General features: G+C 43.6%; 1 protein-coding gene across 1 annotated transcript; it reads left to right on the plus strand.

Moving 5' to 3' along the window:
* The first annotated feature begins 7,059 nt into the window (after positions 1-7,059).
* On the plus strand, positions 7,060-19,635 carry LOC105863282 (prenylcysteine oxidase 1). Its single transcript, XM_076000861.1, has 6 exons — positions 7,060-7,257; positions 8,669-8,875; positions 9,899-10,073; positions 17,668-17,879; positions 18,235-18,387; positions 18,807-19,635. Exons 1-6 carry the CDS (start codon positions 7,146-7,148, stop codon positions 19,463-19,465), a joined length of 1,518 nt encoding a protein of 505 aa, XP_075856976.1. The 5' UTR covers positions 7,060-7,145; the 3' UTR covers positions 19,466-19,635.
* The last annotated feature ends 505 nt before the right edge of the window (positions 19,636-20,140 follow it).

A 20,140-nucleotide genomic window follows, 5' to 3' on the forward strand; every position in this document is an offset into this window, starting at 1 on the left:
AGGTTTAGAGTCATAAAGGCTTATAGTCAATTAAACATTTTGAGCCAGACATGAATGGGGGTACACGGGCACTCATTAACCCCTCAACCTTTCAAGCAACATAGTTGAAAACCAAAAGCCTAAAACGAATTATCAAATTATAAGTATCCAGCTACTGTAGTCTTAGTTACAGACTTGTAGCAATTAGTTATATAAACATAAGCATTTGTTAAGACCATTTGAATTAAGGAATTGAGAGGCGTGAGTCTCTGTGTGTGTGTGTATGTGTGTCCTTGATTTGGAGGATATGAACTAATTCTGTCCCTCAAACTGGCCCTTACAATCTCATGTGCCTCCATCTTCCGTGAAAGTCTCTGGGCCTAGAGGGGAGAAGGGCTGCTTGTATAATAGCAGGTGTTGGCAATGGAAAACAAATCAGGTCCAGTGGGATTTTAGATGAGGAAAATCTACAGGCTTTGTTGAATCATCTCTAGTATTCAGGATATCATGATTCTGGTTTTCTCAGAAGTAACAAGAGATAAATAACATTAATAATTTGACAATTAAAGGATAATTTGGGAATAACAATGGGAAAAAGCAACTTATTCTGTTAGGGAGCCAACTAAAAATATCATGAAGAAAATTGCATCCTGTTTTGTTTGAGGTTAACAAGGGTCATCAGTGCATCAGCTTTTTAGCTAGTCTTGGAAGATATTTTTTAGTTCAATGGTATGCTCTCTAATGTTATTAGGCCGATATCTAAAGGTACCTCTCAGAGTCCTTTCTATAAATTTCCTTGAAGAAGCAAATTTTGGGCTATAGCCAGCTGAAAACTGCTTTTTTTTTTTTTTGAGAGGAATTAAAATAAAATAATAACTGACATAAAGTCTTAGAACAGCCATGGTTAAAGAGACAATTGAGGCCCGGCACTCTAGCTGGGGCAACAGAGCAAAGCTGTCTCAAAAAAAAAAAGTTTATTATTTTAACTTACAAATGACTCATTTTATGATTATCCTTTTTAATTTAACATGAATTTAAGATCTTAAATTATTGACAAGAATTTTGAAACGACACAGGTACTATCCATAAGCTCATAGTCAAATCTAGCAAGTATTAAAAATACTACAGAACCTATTTTATGACCTTAAAACATCTAGCAAGAGATACTATCTGATATGCCTGACCAAGAGGTTAAGGTGAAAGTGTCTAAATTCAATTTTGGAGACATTTTTATTTTACTTTACCAGTGACTTTAAAACTATATTAAAAATTACTAAAGTCACATGAACTTTAAAAGCATTTGGGCTTATTTAATTTATGACTTACCCATGTATATATTGATATAAGGACCCTATAGCCTTGATTTTAAACTCTAGCTATGCAACTGGCAAAACTCACCAGTTCAAAAAGACAGCTGGATTTATTTATTTATTTATTTATTTGAGACAGAGTCTCACTTTGTTGCCCAGGCTAGAGTGAGTGCTGTCAGCCTAGCTTACAGCAACCTCAAACTCCTGGGCTCAAGCAATCCTTCTGCCTCAGCCTCCCGAGTAGCTAGGACTACAAGAATGTGTGACCATGACTGGTTAACTTTTTCTATATATATTAGTTGGCCAATTAATTTCTTTCTATTTATAGTAGAGACAGGTCTCACTCTTGCTCAGGTTGGTTTCAAACTCCAGACCTTGAGCAATCTGTCCACCTTGGCCTCCCAGTGAGCTAGGATTACAGGTGTGAGCCGCCGTGCCCGGCCAGGACAGCTGGATTTAAAACATGCCACTGTGAATGGAACAAGTAAATTTTTTTTTCATAAAAGACAGCTTTGCAGTAGGTCCTTCAAAATATGTTAAAGAAATATACCTTGGGGCAAAACATTTCTAATTTCCTTACTCTCCACTTTGAAGTTAAATACTTTTATTAATAATACATATTAAGGCCAGGCGTGGAGCTCACGCCTGTAATACTAGCACTCTGGGAGGCCGAGGCAGGTGGATTGCTCAATGTCAGGAGTTCGAAACCAGCTGGAGCGAGACCCCGTCTCTAATAAAAATAGAAAGAAATTAATTGACCAACTAAAAATACATATACAAAAAATTGGCTGGGCATGGTGGGTGTCTCCCCCAATATTAAAAGCCAAGTTAATACTTTTGGAGAAATTTGTGTTATCTGTTATCAGAGATAGACAAAAGAGTGAAAAAAAAAACCCAAATTCGGATAAATGGGAAAAAAAAGCAAAATTTAAACATATCATCCCATCTTCTTCAGACAATTTCTTTTTTTTTTTGGAGACAGAGTCTCACTTTGTTGCCCAGGCTAGAGTGAGTGCTGCGGCGTCAGCCTAGCTCACAGCAACCTCAATCTCCTGGGCTCAAGGGATCCTGCTGCCTCAGCCTCCCGAGTAGCTGGGACTACAGGCATGTGCCACCATGCCCGGCTAATTTTTTCTATATATATTAGTTGGCCAATTAATTTATTTCTATAGTAGAGACGGGGGGGGGGGGGTCTCGCTCTGGCTCAGGCTGGTTTCGAACTCCTGACCTTGAGCAATCCGCCTGCCTCAGCCTCAGCCTCCCAGAAAGCTAGGATTACAGGCGTGAGCCACCGTGCCCGGCCAGACAATTTCTTAATTCTGTGAATAAGTAGTTTAGTTAAGCAGCTGTGTCCCATTGTATGAGCTGGTATTGACAAAAACAAAGGACAACATTTGGAGCAATTTTTTTGAACCCACTTTGGAAGGAGAAAAACAATTGTTTAGGAACAGATATGGGAGAAGAGGTGTAAAAGGAGAGTTGACTCTAAATATTTCACATGTGGTTTTTTTTTGGAGTCTCTTAACTTTAAATCACCCTTCCTAAGGGAGGCTCTGAGAGACTCTTGATCCCATTTGGAAGATTGATATACTAATTATATTACGATCTTTATTGTTTTGGAAGGTTTGATAGTCTCTTTGTTTTAATTGAGCACACAGATGAACTGGAGATCTACTAAGATTTTTACTGTGGCCAGCAAAGTTTAAATTGTTTCAGGTTAGCTCTATTTAGGACAAGAATTTTTATAGTTTTTCAACATGTTAGCCCCTGACATCTCTGTTGGCAGCAAATCAGAGATCATTTCTTTGGAAGTAAGAGGTTTTTTAATAACTTACGATACGAAAGGGTCCCTTCCAGTGCCCATAATGTCCCATAATGTGCCAATAACATGAGCATGCTCACAAATCCTTATGGATCAATTGAGTCCGACTAGGTCCACTCCAAACTGGGCACCTACAACAACATTCCATCTAGGAATCCAGAATGAAGGGAACTAGAACTGGGGAGAAAGGGAGGGAAGGGGTGGAGAGAAATAAAGTCTCTGAGATCTTCATCCTAAAAATGGGATATCTTGGATCCAGGGGAGCTTACCCGAGCCTTTCCCAGTGAAGTCAGGGAGACTTTGACCTAACAATGGGTTCAAGCAGACATTGGTGCATTGACCTCTGATCACACTGGGGGCAACTGAGGGTCTCCCTGGATCCCTTCATGCTGATCAATTTGTTAATTAAAAAAACCAAAACATGAGGTTTATATTATTTTTAAAAAAGGAGAGCTTTATTTCTCATGAAGCGTACTCAACCTGCGATGGCATTCTGACAAGCTGCGAAAGCACTAGTTGGGCTACAAGCCAGGAACATGTGTTTCAAGTTAGAAATAAGAGGGAACCAGGTTTTATATTGAGTGGGATGGCTACCTATAAATATCTAATAAGCTACATTAGAAGTTGTGAATATTTAAAATTGTGCTTTACACCTCCCATCCTGTCATGGCTGGGAGCTCAGTTTTTTTTTTTTTTTGAGACAATAGTCTGGCTTTGTTGCCCAGGCTAGAGTGAGTGCCGTGGCATCACCCTAGCTCACAGCAACCTCAAACTCCTGGGCTCAAGCAATCCTGCTGCCTCAGCTTCCCAAGTAGCTGGGACTACAGGCATGCGCCACCATGTCCGGCTAATTTTTTCTATATATATTAGTTGGCCAATTAATTTCTTTCTCTTTATAGTAGAGATGGGGTCTCGCTCTTGCTCAGGCTGGTTTCGAACTCCTGACCTTGAGCAATCCACCCGCCTCGGCCTTCCAGAGTGCTAGGATTATAGGCGTGAGCCACTGCACCCGGCCACTTTTGTTTTTTTATTTTGAGACAGGGTCCTGCTCTCTCACCCAGGACAGAGCGCAATGGCATCATCATAGCTCACTGCGACCTCCAATTCCTGGGCTCAAGTGATCCTCCTGCCTTAGCCCACTAGTAGCTGTGACTATAGGCATATACTACCACACTCAGCTAAGTTTTTGTAGAGACAGGATCTCACTATTGTCCAGGCTGGTTTTGAACACCTGGCCTCAAGCAGTCCTGCCACCTAAGCCTCCCAAAGTGCTAGGATTTCACACATGAGTCACTTCCACCAGCCAGAACTCAGTTTTAAGGCTTTTTTTGGGGGTCCCCTTGGATGTGAGGGGTCTTTTCAGTTAGCTGGGGGGCTTAGGATTTTATTTTTAATTCACAGGAGGTTGGCTTTATAGACAGAAAAGGGCTGAAAACATTAGAAACAGAACAAAAAGTGAATTGGTCGTTTCAAAGTGACTTTCCTTGTAAAGATTAAAGCAAAGGGGAATTCTTTATCATGCCAGCTAAAACTAGCCAGTTGGAGGATTTAGCTATTACTCTCTCCTGAGTTTTCAGAAGGCCAGATAAACAACTTAGTTTTGGCCTGGTGGCGAGGAACTTTAGCATAAGTAGCTCTATTTTGGCTTACTCTTTTGGGCCTAGTGCAGGAGCTCAGTCCAAACCAATGGTTTCCTTTGAATTTTATTTAACAGGTCTAAAGTTGTCTTCAGTTATTAAACTTTGTCCTTCCAGGTAGAGAGGGGAGGAGGGATGCAGGTGTGTTTGTAAATTTATGTCCTGCTTTTAGGCAAATAAAAGAAGACAGAGAGCTTTTTGTGTATCCAGGGAGTTCTCAATTGCCTTCAGCTCAAAAGTGTCCTTACTGCTAAGGATGTTGCTGAAGGCAGGTTTGGCTGCCGTCACCTAAGAACCAAACATGAAGAGGCGAGGAGAGTTGGTGAAGGAAAAGTAGTTTATTCAAGTGCCAGGAGCCTGACTGAGGAGATGGCAGAGTATTGTCTTAAAGACCATCTCATCTTTCTCTGATGACTGAGAAATTTATCAAGTAATATAAAAGGAATGGTAAAGGGTGTACCTAGAGCAGAAAGCAAGTTTCTTGCAAGTCATCCTGACTTGTTCACTAGGTATCAGTCAACAGTAGATCATCAGGATCTTGTTATCAGTTGTTTGCAGTAGGCCTGTTCCGGACTCTTGATCTGTTTATATTAAAAATCATTTTCTAATCTGGTGACCCGTTAGCTGTGTCAATAAGCAACAGGTTAATTCTAGGCCGGGCACGGTGGCTCACGCCTATAATCCTAGCACTCTGTGACGCCAAGGCGGGAGGATCACTTAAGGTCAGGAGTTCGAAACCAGCCTGAGCAAGAGCGAGACTCCCGTTTCTACTAAAAACAGAAAGAAATTACTTGGACAGCTAAAAATATATATAAAAAATTAGCTGGGGCCGGGCATGGTGGCTCACGCCTGTAACCCTAGCACTCTGGGAGGCCAAGGCGGGTGGATTGCTCAAGGTCAGGAGTTCGAAACCAGCCTGAGCAAGATTGAGACCCCGTCTCTACTATAAAGAGAAAGAAATTAATTGACCAAGGAATATATATAGAAAATATTAGCCGGGCATGGTGGCGCATGCCTGTAGTCCCAGCTACTCGGGAGGCTGAGGCAGTAGGATTGCTTGAGCCCAGGAGTTTGAGGTTAGGCTGATGCCACAGCACTGGGCACGGTGGCACATACTTGTAGTCCCAGCTACTTGGGAGGCTGAGGCAGGAGGATATCTTTTTTTTGGAGACAGAGTCTTGCTTTGTTGTCCAGGTTAGAGTGAGTGCCCTGGCGTCAGCCTAGCTCATAGCAACCTCAAACTCCTGGGCTCAAGCAATCCTGCTGCCTCAGCTGCCCCAGTAGCTGGGACTACAGGCATGCACCACCATGCTCGCTAATTTTTCTATATATGTTAGTTGGCCAATTAATTTCTTTCTCTTTATAGTAGAGATGGGGTCTCGCTCTTGCTCAGGCTGGTTTTGAACTCCTGACCTGGAGCAATCCGCCCGCCTCGGCCTCCCAGAGTGCTAGAGTTACAGGCATGAGCCACAGCGCCCAGCCCAGGAGGATCTCTGGAGCCCAGGAGTTTGAGGTTGCTGTGAGCTAGGCTGACGCCACAGCACTCTAGCCCAGGCAACAGAGTGAGACTCTGTCACAAAACAAAACAAAACAAGCAATAGTTTAGTTCTAAAACCAGCCAAATGCAAACCAGAAGCACAATGGCTTCCCTTTAGCTATCCTAGCAGTATAGTCTGAATGGCCCTTGGGGTGCGCTTGCAAAGAGGCATATTTTGGGGTGGTACATTCTGGTCTCCTTCCAGATATACTACTATTATTCATGCTATTAGTCACTACTATTCCAGTACCTTCACCTCAGACCACCCCATCCCCAGACTCCCTCATTTTTATTTCACCTTGCACCGTTTGCCCACTCATCACCCACCTAACAGTCCCCGGAACGTAGCGATCTATCAGTGCGCGCTGTTGCCCCAGAGTTCTGTTTCTGGCGGGAATCAGCTGTGTGTGCGTTCTCTGAGAGGGAGTGATTGAAAGGGCAGAAGGCACCAGTGAAGAAATAAGGTGCTTCACCGAATAACATGGGGAGGAAGGTGCAAGGGGGTCACCCTCAACCTGTGTCTTTGGCGTATTGTGAAGGAAGGTGGGCTTTGGCGGGGTGCGGTGGGCTTGAGGGCCGGAGCAGCCCAGGATGCAGAGCTTCTGGAGGGTCCGGTGGACCAAAACGAGCGAGGGGCCTGGGCCGGGAGACAGGCAGGTCTGAGGGGGGGGGGGCCTGGCAGGGCTCCCAGAGGCAGGGCCAGGCTAGATAGGGAGGGGCGAGGCTGGGCGGGCTCGGAGGGGCGGGGCTGGGCTGGGGGCGAGGTGGGCGGAGCATGTAGACTTCGGGGACACTCTGACCCCCAGACCCGCAGTGGCAGGAGGACCGGCGAACGCGGAGGCTGCAGAGCACAGGGAAACATGGGGCGCACCGTTTCAGAGCTCGTCTCGCCGCTTGTGGGGCTGTGGTTGTTGCTCTGCAGTTGGGGGTGCCCCGGGAGCGCCGAGCCACGGTCTCCGCCAGAGAAGATCGGTAGGCGACACCGTAGGGGTCCGGGAGGGCATCGGACACCGCTGCGTGGCGCGCCCAGGCTCGCAGGCCGGGCTGCGAGGGCTCAGCCGACCTCACACGGCGCACTTCACCCCATTCACGCCTCAGGCTGGCTTTCGGTCCTCCTAGGAGTGGGATCGTGCCTTTCCAGGCGTGGAGAAGTGCCCACGGGCAGGTGGGTGCCCAGAGTCCCGCAGCCCCTTTCTCAGAGGCCGAGGTCCCTCTCTGCGCCTTCCCTTCGCTGCACCTTGGGAGGCCGGTGTTCTGGCTGGACTTGGAGCGCCCGGCCTCTCCGCCACGCAGATTTCAGGCTCCATCTCCGCATCTGAGCTCGGCCTGCTCTCAGAGGCCCCTGGCTTGCACGGTTTCTTTGTTTAGGACGAATACAGCTGCTGAAAGAATCGGCTCTTTTTTTTTTTTTTTTTTTTTAAGGTTTATTTTTTTTTATTTTTTATTTCGGCATATTATGGGGGTACAGATTTTAAGGTTTCAATAAATGCCCATTTCCCCCCTTTTTTTTTTCTTTTTCGAGACAGAGTCTCACTCTGTTGCCCGGGCTAGAGTGAGTGCCGTGGCATCAGCCTCGCTCACAGCAACCTCAAACTCCTGGGCTCAAGTAACCCTGCCTCAGCCTCCCGAGTAGCTGGGACTACGGGCATGCGCCACCATGCTCGGCTAATTTTTTCTGTATATATTTTTAGCTGTCCAAATAATTTCTTTCTATTTTTAGTAGAGAAGGGGTCTCGCTCTTGCTCAGGCTGATCTCGAACTGCAGAACTCAAAAGATCCACCTGCCTGGGCCTCCCAGAGTGCTAGGATTACAGGCGTGAGCCACCAGCCCGGCCAAGAATCTGCTCTTTCTAATTTCAGGCGCTTTGGTGTTTTGCTCCTTGCTCCTCCCCGGCCCCCACTCCCCACTTTTAAAATTGTGTTCTTCTGGATCATTAACATATCTACTATGAGTCTCCATTGAGACAGAACAGAGCTAGAAATGGCGGTCACTTTGTTTAAAATGCTTACTGTGAAGGCCCAACTCTTCTGTTCCCATGAGTTGGGCACCAAGAGGTGTGTGCAGGCCCATCGATGCCTCCGGAAAGACCTGTGAGAATTTTTGGGCATGGGGAAAAAATCGAATTAGTGTCCATTTTTAAATTAACATACTACCACTTTTGTCTGTTGTCTGTGTATGTGCAGATTCAGAGAGTTGGATCTTCAGTGCGGGTGTCCTTGCCCCCTTCTCCAGGCTCCCCTGAATTGTTGGTAATAGCTTTCAGTAACAGCCATTATTCGTTAATGGCCTTTCAAAAACACAACACAACACAACAAAACAAATCAACTCACAAAGATAGTAAGAGAGGAAAAAAAAAAACCTGTTCCTTTTTTCCCCCCTCAGCGATTATTGGAGCCGGAATTGGTGGCACCTCAGCAGCCTATATTCTGCGGCAGAAATTTGGGAAAGATGTGAAGATTGACGTGTTTGAAAGAGAAGAGGTTGGGGGCCGTCTGGCCACTCTGACGGTTCAGGGGGAAGACTATGAGGCAGGAGGTTCTATCATCCACCCTTTAAACCTGCACATGAAGCGTTTTGTCAAAGATCTGGGTATGTAATTTTGGTCTTAGATCTCATCAGATTTCTGTGTGACATCCCTGGATATTTCATCAGATGGAGAACTGAAACTTTTCTGCCTTGTTAATTGTCTTTGACAGAGAAGTTGGTAAAAATTGTTTTCCTCACTTTCCTGTTAGCAGTTGGTACTGGCTGCTCTCCTGTAACGGGACACTGGTTATCAGTATCTTCTGTTATCTGGAATTACAGACAAGGGGTGAGGGTGGGGGTGGGGGTGGCTGCTGTTGTCAGTTCTTAAACTTCTGAGTTTGTGTTGAAGAATCAGAGAATGTTTTGAGCTAGCAGCAACCTTCGCATGCTCATTTAACAGCTGAGGCAATGAGACCCAGAGGCTTGAAGTGTCTGGCTTCAAGTCACTCACACAGCTGTGGGTGTAGACATGTGCCTTGAACTTGGGATGTCCGATGGCTGCCCTGCCAGGAGAGGCACTGGAGGGGTTGTGGGGGGAGTCTGGCAGGCCTCTGCAGGCCCTTTCCTCAGGGAATTGTGTAATACTGGCCTCCTTGCAGTTATCTGAAATATCCAGTTATGCAAAATGGAAGTCTAATGGGAATGGGAGTGCCTGTTTCCAGTCAACTGTCTTCCACATGCCTGGTGGATGCTTCCTGGGCTTCCACTTCCTCCGTGAGGGCAAATGTCCACCCGGAGCAAGTCATGCCACAGACAGTCCTGTCTGACATTTTTGTTTTCAATTGAATTCAGTTGGTACTCTGGCTTCTTTCCTTTGACTGTCTAGTATTTTTAGACTAAAAATAGCCAGATATAAATATGTCTAATTTTGATATGTCTGTATGATCGTCTGACCCATCTTCTGGAGAATCTGCTTTTGGACAATAGTGAGTGTGTAGTGTATCACACTGTTCTAGAGATCGAGCTACTTTAATGTGTCTCCTGAGCACACATTAAATTTGGGAAGCCCCAAATTCACTCACTTCAGAGTGTCATTTGATCAGCACAGAAACCACTGACTCAGCTACCCTTTCTCTGTTTTTGCAGGTCTCTCTGCTATTCCGCTCCCTAGCGGCCTAGTGGGGGTGTATGATGGAGAGACTCTAGTGTTTGAACAGAGCAGCTGGTTCATAATTAACATGATTAAACTAATTTGGCACTATGGATTTCAGTCCTTCCGGATGCGTATGTGGGTAGACGACGTGTTAGGCAAGTTCATGAGGTAATTTTTCCCCTTCCATTTAACCTACCGGTAAGACCTTTCAGTTTGATGAACTTTAGGAATTATAATTTCTTGGAACAGACCTAAGTGCAAGACCCGTTTGTAAGATTGCTAGGCAAAATGTGTTATAGAAAATATGCAGACCATTTATCCACTCAGAAATTGAAAGGGTAGTTTAGTTTTGCTTACTAAAAATAGAAAGAAATTAATTGACCAACTAAAAATATATATACAAAAAATTAGCCAGGCATGGTGACGCATGCCTGTAGTCCCAGCTACTCGGGAGGCTGAGGCAGAAGGATCACTTGAGCCCAGGAGTTTGAGGTTGCTGTGAGCTAGGCTGATGCCATGGCACTCACTCTAGCCTGGGCAACAGAGTCAGACTCTGTCTCAAAAAAAAAAAAAAAAAAAGACAACAAAAAAAACCACCCCAAAGGTCGGCCAGGCACAGTGGCTCACGCCTGTAATCCTAGCACTCTGGGAGTAAGAGCCCATCTCTACTAAAAATAGAAAAAATTAGCTGGGTGTGGTAGTGCATAGCTATAGCCCCAGCTACTCAGGAGGCCAAGGCATAAGGATCACTTGTGTCTAGGAGTTTGAGGTTGCAGTGAGCTACAGTGACACCACTGCACTCTACCTGGGATGACAGAGCGAGACTCTGTCTCAAAAAAACCCCCAAAACAACAAAAAAAATCTCAAAAGGGTGAAATGGAGGACAGAGAGGCACCCTGTGTACCCTTTAAATTTTGTTGCTTTTTTTTTGAGACAGTCTCACTCTGTTGCCTGAGCTAGAGTAAATTTTGTTTCTTTTACTATATATTTTAAAAGTTGCTTTCTTTCAGTTGACATCTTAGAACAATCTTTATTGTTAATCATCATCTTAATTGTTTTTAAGTTAATATCTATATGCTCTAATATAAGTTCATGGCTGGGCACGGTGCCTTATGCCTGTAATCCTAGCACTCTAGGAGTCCAAAGGCAGGAGGACTGCTTGAGGTAAGGAGTTCAAGACCAGCCTGAGCAAGAGTGAGACCCCATCTCTACTAAAAATAGAAAAATTAGCTGCCTGCACTTGTAGTCCTGGCTACTGGGGAGACTGAGGCAGGAGGATCACTTGAGCCCAGGAGTTTGAGGTTGCTGTGAGCTAGGCTGATGCCATGTTCCTCTACCCAGGGTGACAGAGTGAGATTGTCTCAATAAATAAATAAATAATATAGGTTCATTATTTCTTCCTTTTTTATGTTTTTTTTTTTTTGTTTTGTTTTGTTTTTTTTTTTTTCTTTCTTTATTTCTTCCTTTTTTATTGTCATACAATTATATCTTTTTTTTTCCCCCTGGAGCCACTGCCAAGAGGCCTTGAGCAGTGGACTCCTACAATTATATCTTTATACATTATAAGCTCATTTCTGTAGTTCTATAATTATTGCGTCATGCAGTTACAAATATATCTTCATACTCTATTTTATATTTATTGTGGTTTGGTTTTTTTGTTTGTTTGTTTTTAGAGACAGGGTCTCACTCTGTTGCCCAGAGTAGAATGCAGTGGTATCATCACAGCTTACTGCAATCTCAAGTTCCTGGGCTCAAGCGATCCTCTTGCCTTTCGAATAGCTGGGACTACAGGCATGTGTCACCATGATTTTTTCTATTATTTGTAGAGATGGGGTCTCACTTCACTCTTGCTCAGGCTGGTCTCAATCTCCTGGCCTCAAGCAATCGTCCCGCCTTTGGCTCCCAGTGTGCTAGGATTATAGGCTGAGCCACTGTAGTTGGCATATTTAGTGTTTTTTTTTTTTTTTTTTTTTTTTTGAGACAGAGTCTCACTTTGTTGCCCAGGCTAGAGTGAGTGCCGTGGCATCAGCCTAGCTCACAGCAACCTCAAACTCCGGGGCTCAAGCAATCCTCCTGCCTCAGCCTCCTGAATAGTTGGGACTACAGGCATGTGCCCCATGGCCGGCTAATTTTTTTTTTTTTAATATATATATTTTTAGTTGGTCAATTAATTTCTTTCTATTTTTAGTAGAGATGGGGTCTCGCTCAGGGTGGTTTCGAACTCTTGGCCTCCAGCAATCCACCTGCCTAGGCCTCCCAGAGTGCTAGGATTATAGGCAGGAGCCACCACGGTCATTTAGTTTATTTTAATTTATGTAATTACCTTACCAGTGCTGTTTACTTGTTCTTGTGGATTCAAGAATCTGTGAAGTGCTCTATCTTAGCCTGAGGATTACCTTTGGTGTTTCTTTTGGTCAGGTCTGCTAGTGTTGTATTGTTTTTGTTTATGTCAGAATGCCTTAATTTTACTTCATTCTGAAGGATAATTTTGCTGTATATAGAGTATATAGAACTCTTGGTTGAGTGTTTCTTTCAGTATTCTTTGTCAAGCTAGTCCCTTCTCGTCCCCATGGCTTCTGATGAGGAGTCAGCTGTTAATCTTATTGAGGATCTTTTTATGGGATGAGTTGCTTTTATCTCTTTGTCTTTCCACAGTTTGAGTATGATGGATCTAGATATCAATCTCTTTGCTTTTATCCTGTTGGCTTTTGTTGAGCTTCTTGGATGTGCAGATTAATTTTTTAAAATCAAATTTGGGAAGTTTTTGGCTATTCTCTCCTAGGATTCCTGTTATCTGAATGTTGGTATGCTTTCATGTTGTCCCATGGGTCTCTGAGGCTGTACTTATTTTCCTTAACTTTTTTTTTCATTCTGTGCTTCAATCTGTACAATCTCAATTTACCTATCTTCAAGTTTGCTGATTCTCCTGCTATTTCAAATCTGTTGAACCCCTGTAGTTAATTTTTATTTCAGATATTGTTCTTTTCAACTCTAGAATTTATTTCCTTCTTTTTTTTTTTTATAAATCATTTCTGTCTTTATATTGATAATCTATATGTGGGGAGACATTGCTGATATACTTGCTTTAGTTCTTCAACCATGGTTTCCTTTAGTTATTTGAGCATATTTATTATAGCTGATTTAAAGTCTTTATCTAGTAAGTCCAATGTCTAGGCTTCGTAATGGACAGTTTCTGTTGACTGCCTTTCCCCCTCCCTGCGTAAAAGCCATACTGTCTTGAGTATTTCATAATTTGTTCTTGAAACCTGGACATTTAAAATGATATTATATGGCAACTCTGGAAATCGGTTTCACCTTCACCTCAGGGCTTGTTTTTGTTGCTACTGCTGCTGTTGGTTTAGTGACTTTGTGATACTAATTCTCTGAAGTTTGTATTCCTCATCATGTAAGGCCACTGACTTATGTGTGTTAGGGTATGTTTTCAATGCTCTAGCAGGCATTTACAGCTCTGCCTTAACATTTTTTTTTTTTTTTTTTTTGAGACAGAGTCTCGCTTTGTTGCCCAGGCTAGAGTGAGTGCCATGGCGTTAGCCTCACTCACAGCAACCTCAAACTCCTGGGCTCAAGCGATCCTCCTGCCTCAGGCTCCCAAGTAGCTGGGACTACAGGCATGTGCCACCATGCCCGGCTAGTTTTTTCTATATATATTAGTTGGCCAATTAATTTCTTTCTATTTATAGTAGAGACAGGGTCTCGCTCTTGCTCAGGCTGGTCTCGAACTCCTGACCTCGAGCAATCCGCCTGCCTCGGCCTCCCAGAGTGCTAGGATTACAGGCTTGAGCCACCGCGCCCGGCCTCTGCCTTAACATTTATTTTATACTTGCTCAAAGCGTCAGGGTCAGCCAGAGATGACGAATTAGCCTGGTCTTTCCTGGTCATGGGATAGCCTTGCACATGTCCTTCTAGATTTCTGGGAACACGTTTTATATTTTCATTCCCTAGTGTTAAAAGTTTTTAAAGTTTTTGGTCAGTCTCTTTTAGCCCCAGTTGGTATCAGTTGCAGGAAGCTGTGAAGGTAAAAAATTGCCACTGATTTTTTCTTTTTTTTTGACACATGCCCTCAGGACAGGGTTGTTTGTATATAGTTAGCTCTGAATCAGGTCAAAGAAAGACAAGACCTGAGGATAAAGCTTTTTGGGATCTGCCACATAGGTCATATAGTGACAGTTCTTTGGGGGTGGTGATTTTTGGGAACCCCAAACCAGTTCTGTCCTCTCTAGTAGCATATGAATTGCTGATTTCACATCTCTTGTAGTCACAAGGCTGCTGGTCTTCAAAGCTGGCATGAGGGGGATGGGAATAGGGCAAGTTAAAATGCTATAGGGCTCATTGTTCTTACTGAGGTTCAGCCACTTTTCTTTCTTTCTTTTTTTTTTATTGAGACAGAGTCTCGCTTTGTTGTCCAGGCTAGAGTGAGTGCCGTGGAGTCAGCCTAGCTCACAGCAACCTCAAACTACTGGGCTCGAGCGATCCTGCTGCCTCAGCCTCCCGAGTAGCTGGGACTACAGGCATGCGCCACCATGCCCGGCAAGCCACTTTTCTTGAATCAATACTCCTTGCATTTTGACAAGGCTTTAGTTAATTTCCAGAGTTGTGAAAACGTTGATGTTGACAATTTTTGCCAATATTCTTAATGCTTTTATGGAGGAGATTTTCAGAGGTCCTTAGTCTACTATTGTGAAAGTGCTCGCCAACCCCCTTACTTTTCTGATTTTACCTCCTTCTCTTCTGGATCTCTCTGCATCAGCTGCACTGGACTCAGTGCAGCCTCAGAAACTGCCTCAGTTCCTTGAACATGCCAGGGAAGCTTCTGTTATGTGGATTTTGTACTGCTTTTACCTTTACCTGAATATTTATCCCCAGATATTTGTATGCTTAGCTTCCTCACCTCTTTCAGGTCTTTGCTCAGATGTCACCTTCCAAGTGAGGCTTTCCCTGACTACTCTAATCATTTTATTGGTCTGTCTTATTTAGAGTTACAACCCTACCAACCTCATGCATTCTCATTCTTCATTTCTGATTTTTCTCTTTAATACTTACCATTCTCTAACCTGTTATATAATTTACCTATATTTAGTTAATTTTTATTTTCTATTTCCTAAACTAGAACATAAGCCACATAAGGGCAGAGATTTTTTTCTGTTGCGTTGACTTCTGTATCCTCAGTACCTAGAACAGTACCTGGCTCAGAGTTGATGTTCTACAGATATTTGTTGAATGAATAAAGAGTTAAATGTAAGTGTAATTTGAAAAGAAAAAGGCTGTTTAAACAATCTGACTAGCAAAAACTACTAGTTATATGTCTTTTTATTTTATTTACTTATTGTTTAATAGGGGAAAGTTCTTTTTTTTTTTTGAGACAGAGTCTCACTCGGTTGCCCATGTTAGAGTGCCATGGCGTCAGCCTAGCTCACAGCAACCTCAACCTACTGGGCTCAAGTGATCTTCCTGCCTCAGCCTCCTGAATAACTGGGACTACAGGCATGCGCGACCATGCCCGGATAATTTTTTCTATTTTTTAGTAGAGACGGGGTCTCGATTTTGCTCAGGCTGGTCTTGAACTCCTGAGCTCAAATGATCCACCTGCCTCGGTCTCCCAGAGTGCTAGGATTACAGGCATGAGCCACCATACCTGGCCTGATTGGGGAGAGGTCTTGCTCTGTCACCTGGGCTAGAGTGCAGTGGTGTCATGACACCTAACTACAACCTCAACTCCTGGGCTCAAGCAATCCCCTGGCCACATCCTCCCAAGCAGCTGGGACTACAGGCATACGTCCCCATGCCTGGCTAATTTTTCTATCTTTAGTAGAGACAGGGTCTTGCTCTTGCTCAGGCTGGTCTTGAACTCTTCAGCTCAAGCAATCCTCTGGCATCGGCCTCTCAGAGTGCCAAGATTAATGGCGTGAGCCACCAAGCCTGGCCTGCTTTCTTTTTTTTTTTTTTTAAGACAGAGTCTCACTTTGTTGCCCAGGCTAGAGTGAGGACCGTGGCATCAGCCAAGCTCATAGCAACCTCAGTCTCCTGGGCTCAAGTGATCCTCCTGCCTCAGCCTCCTGAGTAGCTGGGACTACAGGCATGCGCCACCATGCCCGGCTAATTTTTTGTATATATATTTTTAGTTGGTCAATTAATTACTTTCTATTTTTAGTAGAGACGGGGGTCTTGCTTAGGCTGGTTTCGAACTCCTGACCTCAAGCAATCCGCCTGCCTTGGCCTCCCAGAGTGCTAGGATTACAGGTGTGAGCCACCACGCCCGGCCTGCTTTGTTTCTTTATTGGCAATTATAGCAACTTCACCCTTCATGAGTTCATGACTTCATGAGTTTGAGTCTAGAACTCATGGTTGTTTTGTTTTTGTTTTTTTTTGAGACAGAGTCTCACTCTGTTGCCCAGGCTAGGGCTAGAGTGCTGTGGCATCAGCCTTGCTCACAGCAACCTCAAACTCCTGCGCTCAAGCAATCCTTCTACCTCAGCCTCAGTAGCTGGGACTACAGGCATGTGCCACCATGCCGGGCTAATTTTTTCTATATTTTTAGTTGGCCAATTAATTTCTATTTTTTAGTAGAGATGGGGTCTTGCTCTTGCTCAGGCTGGTTTCAAACTACTGACCTTGAGCGATCCACCAGCCTCGGCCTCCCAGAGTACAGGCATGAGCAACCATGTCCCACCTCATGGTTGTTTTTTTTTCTCTTTTTTTTTTGAGACAGAGTCTCGCTTTGTTGCCCAGGCTAGAGTGAGTGCCATGGCGTCAGCCTAGCTCACAGCAACCTCAATCTCCTGGGCTCAAGCGATCCTGCTGCCTCAGCCTCCCGAGTAGCTGGGACTACAGGCATGTGCCACCATGCCCGGCTAATTTGGCCAATTAATTTCTTTCTATTTATAGTAGAGACGGGGTCTTGCTCTTGCTCAGGCTGGTTTCGAACTCCTGACCTCGAGCAATCCGCCCGCCTTAGCCTCCCAGAGAGCTAGGATTACAGGCGTGAGCCACCGCGCCCGGCTCATGGTTGTTTTTTATATCAGTCCACATGATCTGGGCTTTATTAGTAAGCAAAAGCAAGAATTTTTAAAAAAATAAATGAAGGATGTTATAAAAGAGGTATACTTTAGGAATCCTGGGAGATTTATAAATATTTCAAAAAGAAACTAGAAGCAGGTAGATCATTTCACTTTGGTAGTTTGAATATAAATCCTAACCTAAGATCAGGGAAGTGAGAATGGAGTAAAAAGACAGATATTAGGAAGATTGATAAGGTTTCCTGCTTGGGTGGGAGAAGCAGATGTGAAATATGTTTAAGCTTTAAAACTAAATAAACTGAGGATGACAAGTAGGATGTTAGCAGTGGCCAGTTATTTTAGGTTGGGATGTGATGAATAGAGATCAAGCCTGGTGGAAAGACAAAAATGGTGCTACCAGTGACCACATTAATGCAGAAGAGTGTATACAGAGTACAAGGGACTTCTAAAGGAGGCTAAAAATAGGTGCTCCCAGTGATCATATTACTGTAGAAAAGCAAGACTGTATACAAAGGACAATAGACTTGTAGAGGAGGTGGAGGGCAAGGATTGTCTGGGAGCGCTGGGGAAGATGGTCTCTGAGCTGTGTCTCACATGATAGGTAGAAACTTATCAGAAGGGAACATGGAAGTCAGTTTGATTCTTATGCCACTATTTCCCTTCTTTATACATCCCCTACTCCCCTTCTTGTTTGGTGTCTAATGGTCATTTCTCTTCTTTTCATAAAGGATCTATAGCTACCAATCTCATGAGTATGCCTTCAGCAGTGTAGAAAAATTACTACATGCTACAGGAGGGGATGAATTCCTTGGACTACTTAACCAAACACTTCTTGAAACCTTGCAGAAAGCAGGCTTCTCTGAGAAATTCCTTGATGAAATGGTTGCTCCTATCATGAGGATCAATTTTGGCCAGAGCACGGGTCTCAATGCTATTGTGGGTAAGACAGGGCTTGGAACTGTGGTGGAGGTTAATTCACAAAGGGGCTCACCCGATGCTGTGGTGGCTCCTAACTTTAGGCCAAGGTTGGGGAAGGTTGCCTCTCTGTGAACTTCAGACATTATTAGCAAAATTTTATGTATCTAGATGTGTATTTTTAGGGAGAGAGAGTCCTAAGCTTTTATGAGTTCAGTGACTCTCAAGTGGGGGCCCCAGAGGCCATTTTTCAATGTCTGGAGACATTTAGAGGAGGACATCTAATTGAGAGTGGAGAGTTGGGTAGGGGATCTCTTACAGATTCAGAATTTTTTCTATTCAGATTCAGAATTCAAAACATTTTTTCCTCCTGCTGACAGGGGCGATGTCATTGTCCTCTTCTGATTCTGGCCATTGGGCAGTAGAAGGTGGCAATAAGCTTGTTTGCTCAGGGCTCCTTCAGGCTTCCAAAAGCAATCTTATATCTGGCTCAGTAATGTACATAGAGGAGAAAACAAGGACCAAACAGACAGGTAAGCTTTAACTTTCATTTTCTTTCTCATATCCTCTATAGAAAATGATTGCTCAGGGTGGAAAACCTCTCTTCTGGTATCTCTCACTTAGATCCACAATGATGGAAGTTTAAATTGCATATGCTGTGCCATGTAGAAATATTCCCAAATGTACTCAAGTGCAGAAGCATGACTCCTTGGATTTAAAAAATAATCTCATTCTCAAAAGTAAAAATTCCTTATTTTGAACTTACTGACATTCTGAATAGAAAACTGGCCTCAATAAAAATGCAAGAGACAGTTATCTTGAAGAACAAAACCCCTTTTAATTCCTTAGAATTACAGAGACACAATTAAGAAGGTATAGAATTATTTTTAGGGTGTATAAAGTATAGTATGTTGGAAACACTAAAGAAATGTGTGCTTCCTATTCCCTCTAGGAAATCCCACAAAGATGTACGAAATGGTCTACCAAATTGGATCTGAGACCCGTTCAGACTTCTATGACATCGTCTTGGTGGCTACTCCATTGAATCAAAAAATGTCCAATATTACTTTTCTCAACTTTGATCCTCCAATTGAGGAATTCCATCAAAATTATGAACATATAGTGACAACTTTAGTTAAGGGGGAATTGAATTCATCTGTCTTTAGCTCTCGGTCCATAGATAACTTTGGCCTTCGTACAGTTTTAACCACTGATAATTCAGATTCATTCATTAACAGTCTTGAGACTAAGTACTCTGTAAGGAAAAAGGAAACTCCTCAATCATCAACAGATGGAACATATGTTTGGAGGATGTTTTCCCCAGAAACTCTTACTAAAGCACAAATTTTGAAGCTCTTTTCGTCCTATGATTATGCCGTGAAGAAGTCATGGCTTGCATATCCTCACTATGAGCCCCCAGAGAAATGCCCCTCCGTCATACTTCATGATCGACTGTATTATATCACTGGCATAGAGTGTGCAACAAGTGCCATGGAAATGAGTGCCATTGCAGCCTACAACGCTGCGCTCCTTGCCTATCACCGCTGGAATGGACACACAGACATGATTGACCAGGATGGTTTATATGAGAAACTTAAAACTGAGTTATAAAATGACAGTATCTCTGTTTTCGTCTCCTACTTCCAAATGAGTATCACTGGCAAAAAAGGACAAAGTCTGAGCAGAGATGATTTTGAATAGGATATTTTGCCAATATCACTGTTGAACAGAAGTAATCCCTGTGGGTCATAAGAAAAATAAAAGGTTCTAATTAAGCGTGATGATGTAACTATTGCACTTATGCCCTCTCCAAAATTTCTTAAGTATTCTTTCAATATCCATTAGTAGTGTTGCTCAAACTTGTCTGATCCTAAGAATTACCTGGAGTTTTTTAAACATGTGAATTCTTTAGCTCCTCTCTTAGAGATTGTTTCAGTAAGTCTGGGGGCAGAGCCCTGGATTTTGATCAAAAACATAAGCATGGGCCAGGCCCGGTGGCTCATGCCTGTAATCCTAGCAGTCTGGGAGGTTGAGGCAGGCGGATTGCTCAAGGTCAGGAGTTTGAAACTAGCCTGAGCAAGAGCAAGACCCCGTCTCTACTAAAAATAGAAATAAACTAATTGGTCAACTGAAAAAAAAAAATTAGCCGGGCATGTAGTGCCAGCCACACGGGAGGCTGAGGCAGGAGGGTTGCTTGAGCCCAGGAGTTTGAGGTTGCTGTGATCTAGGCTGACTCCACGGTACTCTAGCCGGGACAACAGAGTGAGACTGTCTCAAAAAAAAAAA

Source organism: Microcebus murinus, chromosome 3 (assembly GCF_040939455.1).
Source record: "Microcebus murinus isolate Inina chromosome 3, M.murinus_Inina_mat1.0, whole genome shotgun sequence".
NCBI lineage: Eukaryota > Metazoa > Chordata > Mammalia > Primates > Cheirogaleidae > Microcebus > Microcebus murinus.

Coding starts and splice junctions, on each gene's coding strand:
- LOC105863282 (XM_076000861.1), top strand. CDS start 7,146: ATGGGGCGCACCGTTTCAGAGCTCGTCTCGCCGCTTGTGGGGCTGTGG. Junction 7,258..8,668: donor GTCTCCGCCAGAGAAGATCG/GTAGGCGACACC, acceptor TTCCCCCCTCAG/CGATTATTGGAGCCGGAATT. Junction 17,880..18,234: donor GGGTCTCAATGCTATTGTGG/GTAAGACAGGGC, acceptor TCCTGCTGACAG/GGGCGATGTCATTGTCCTCT.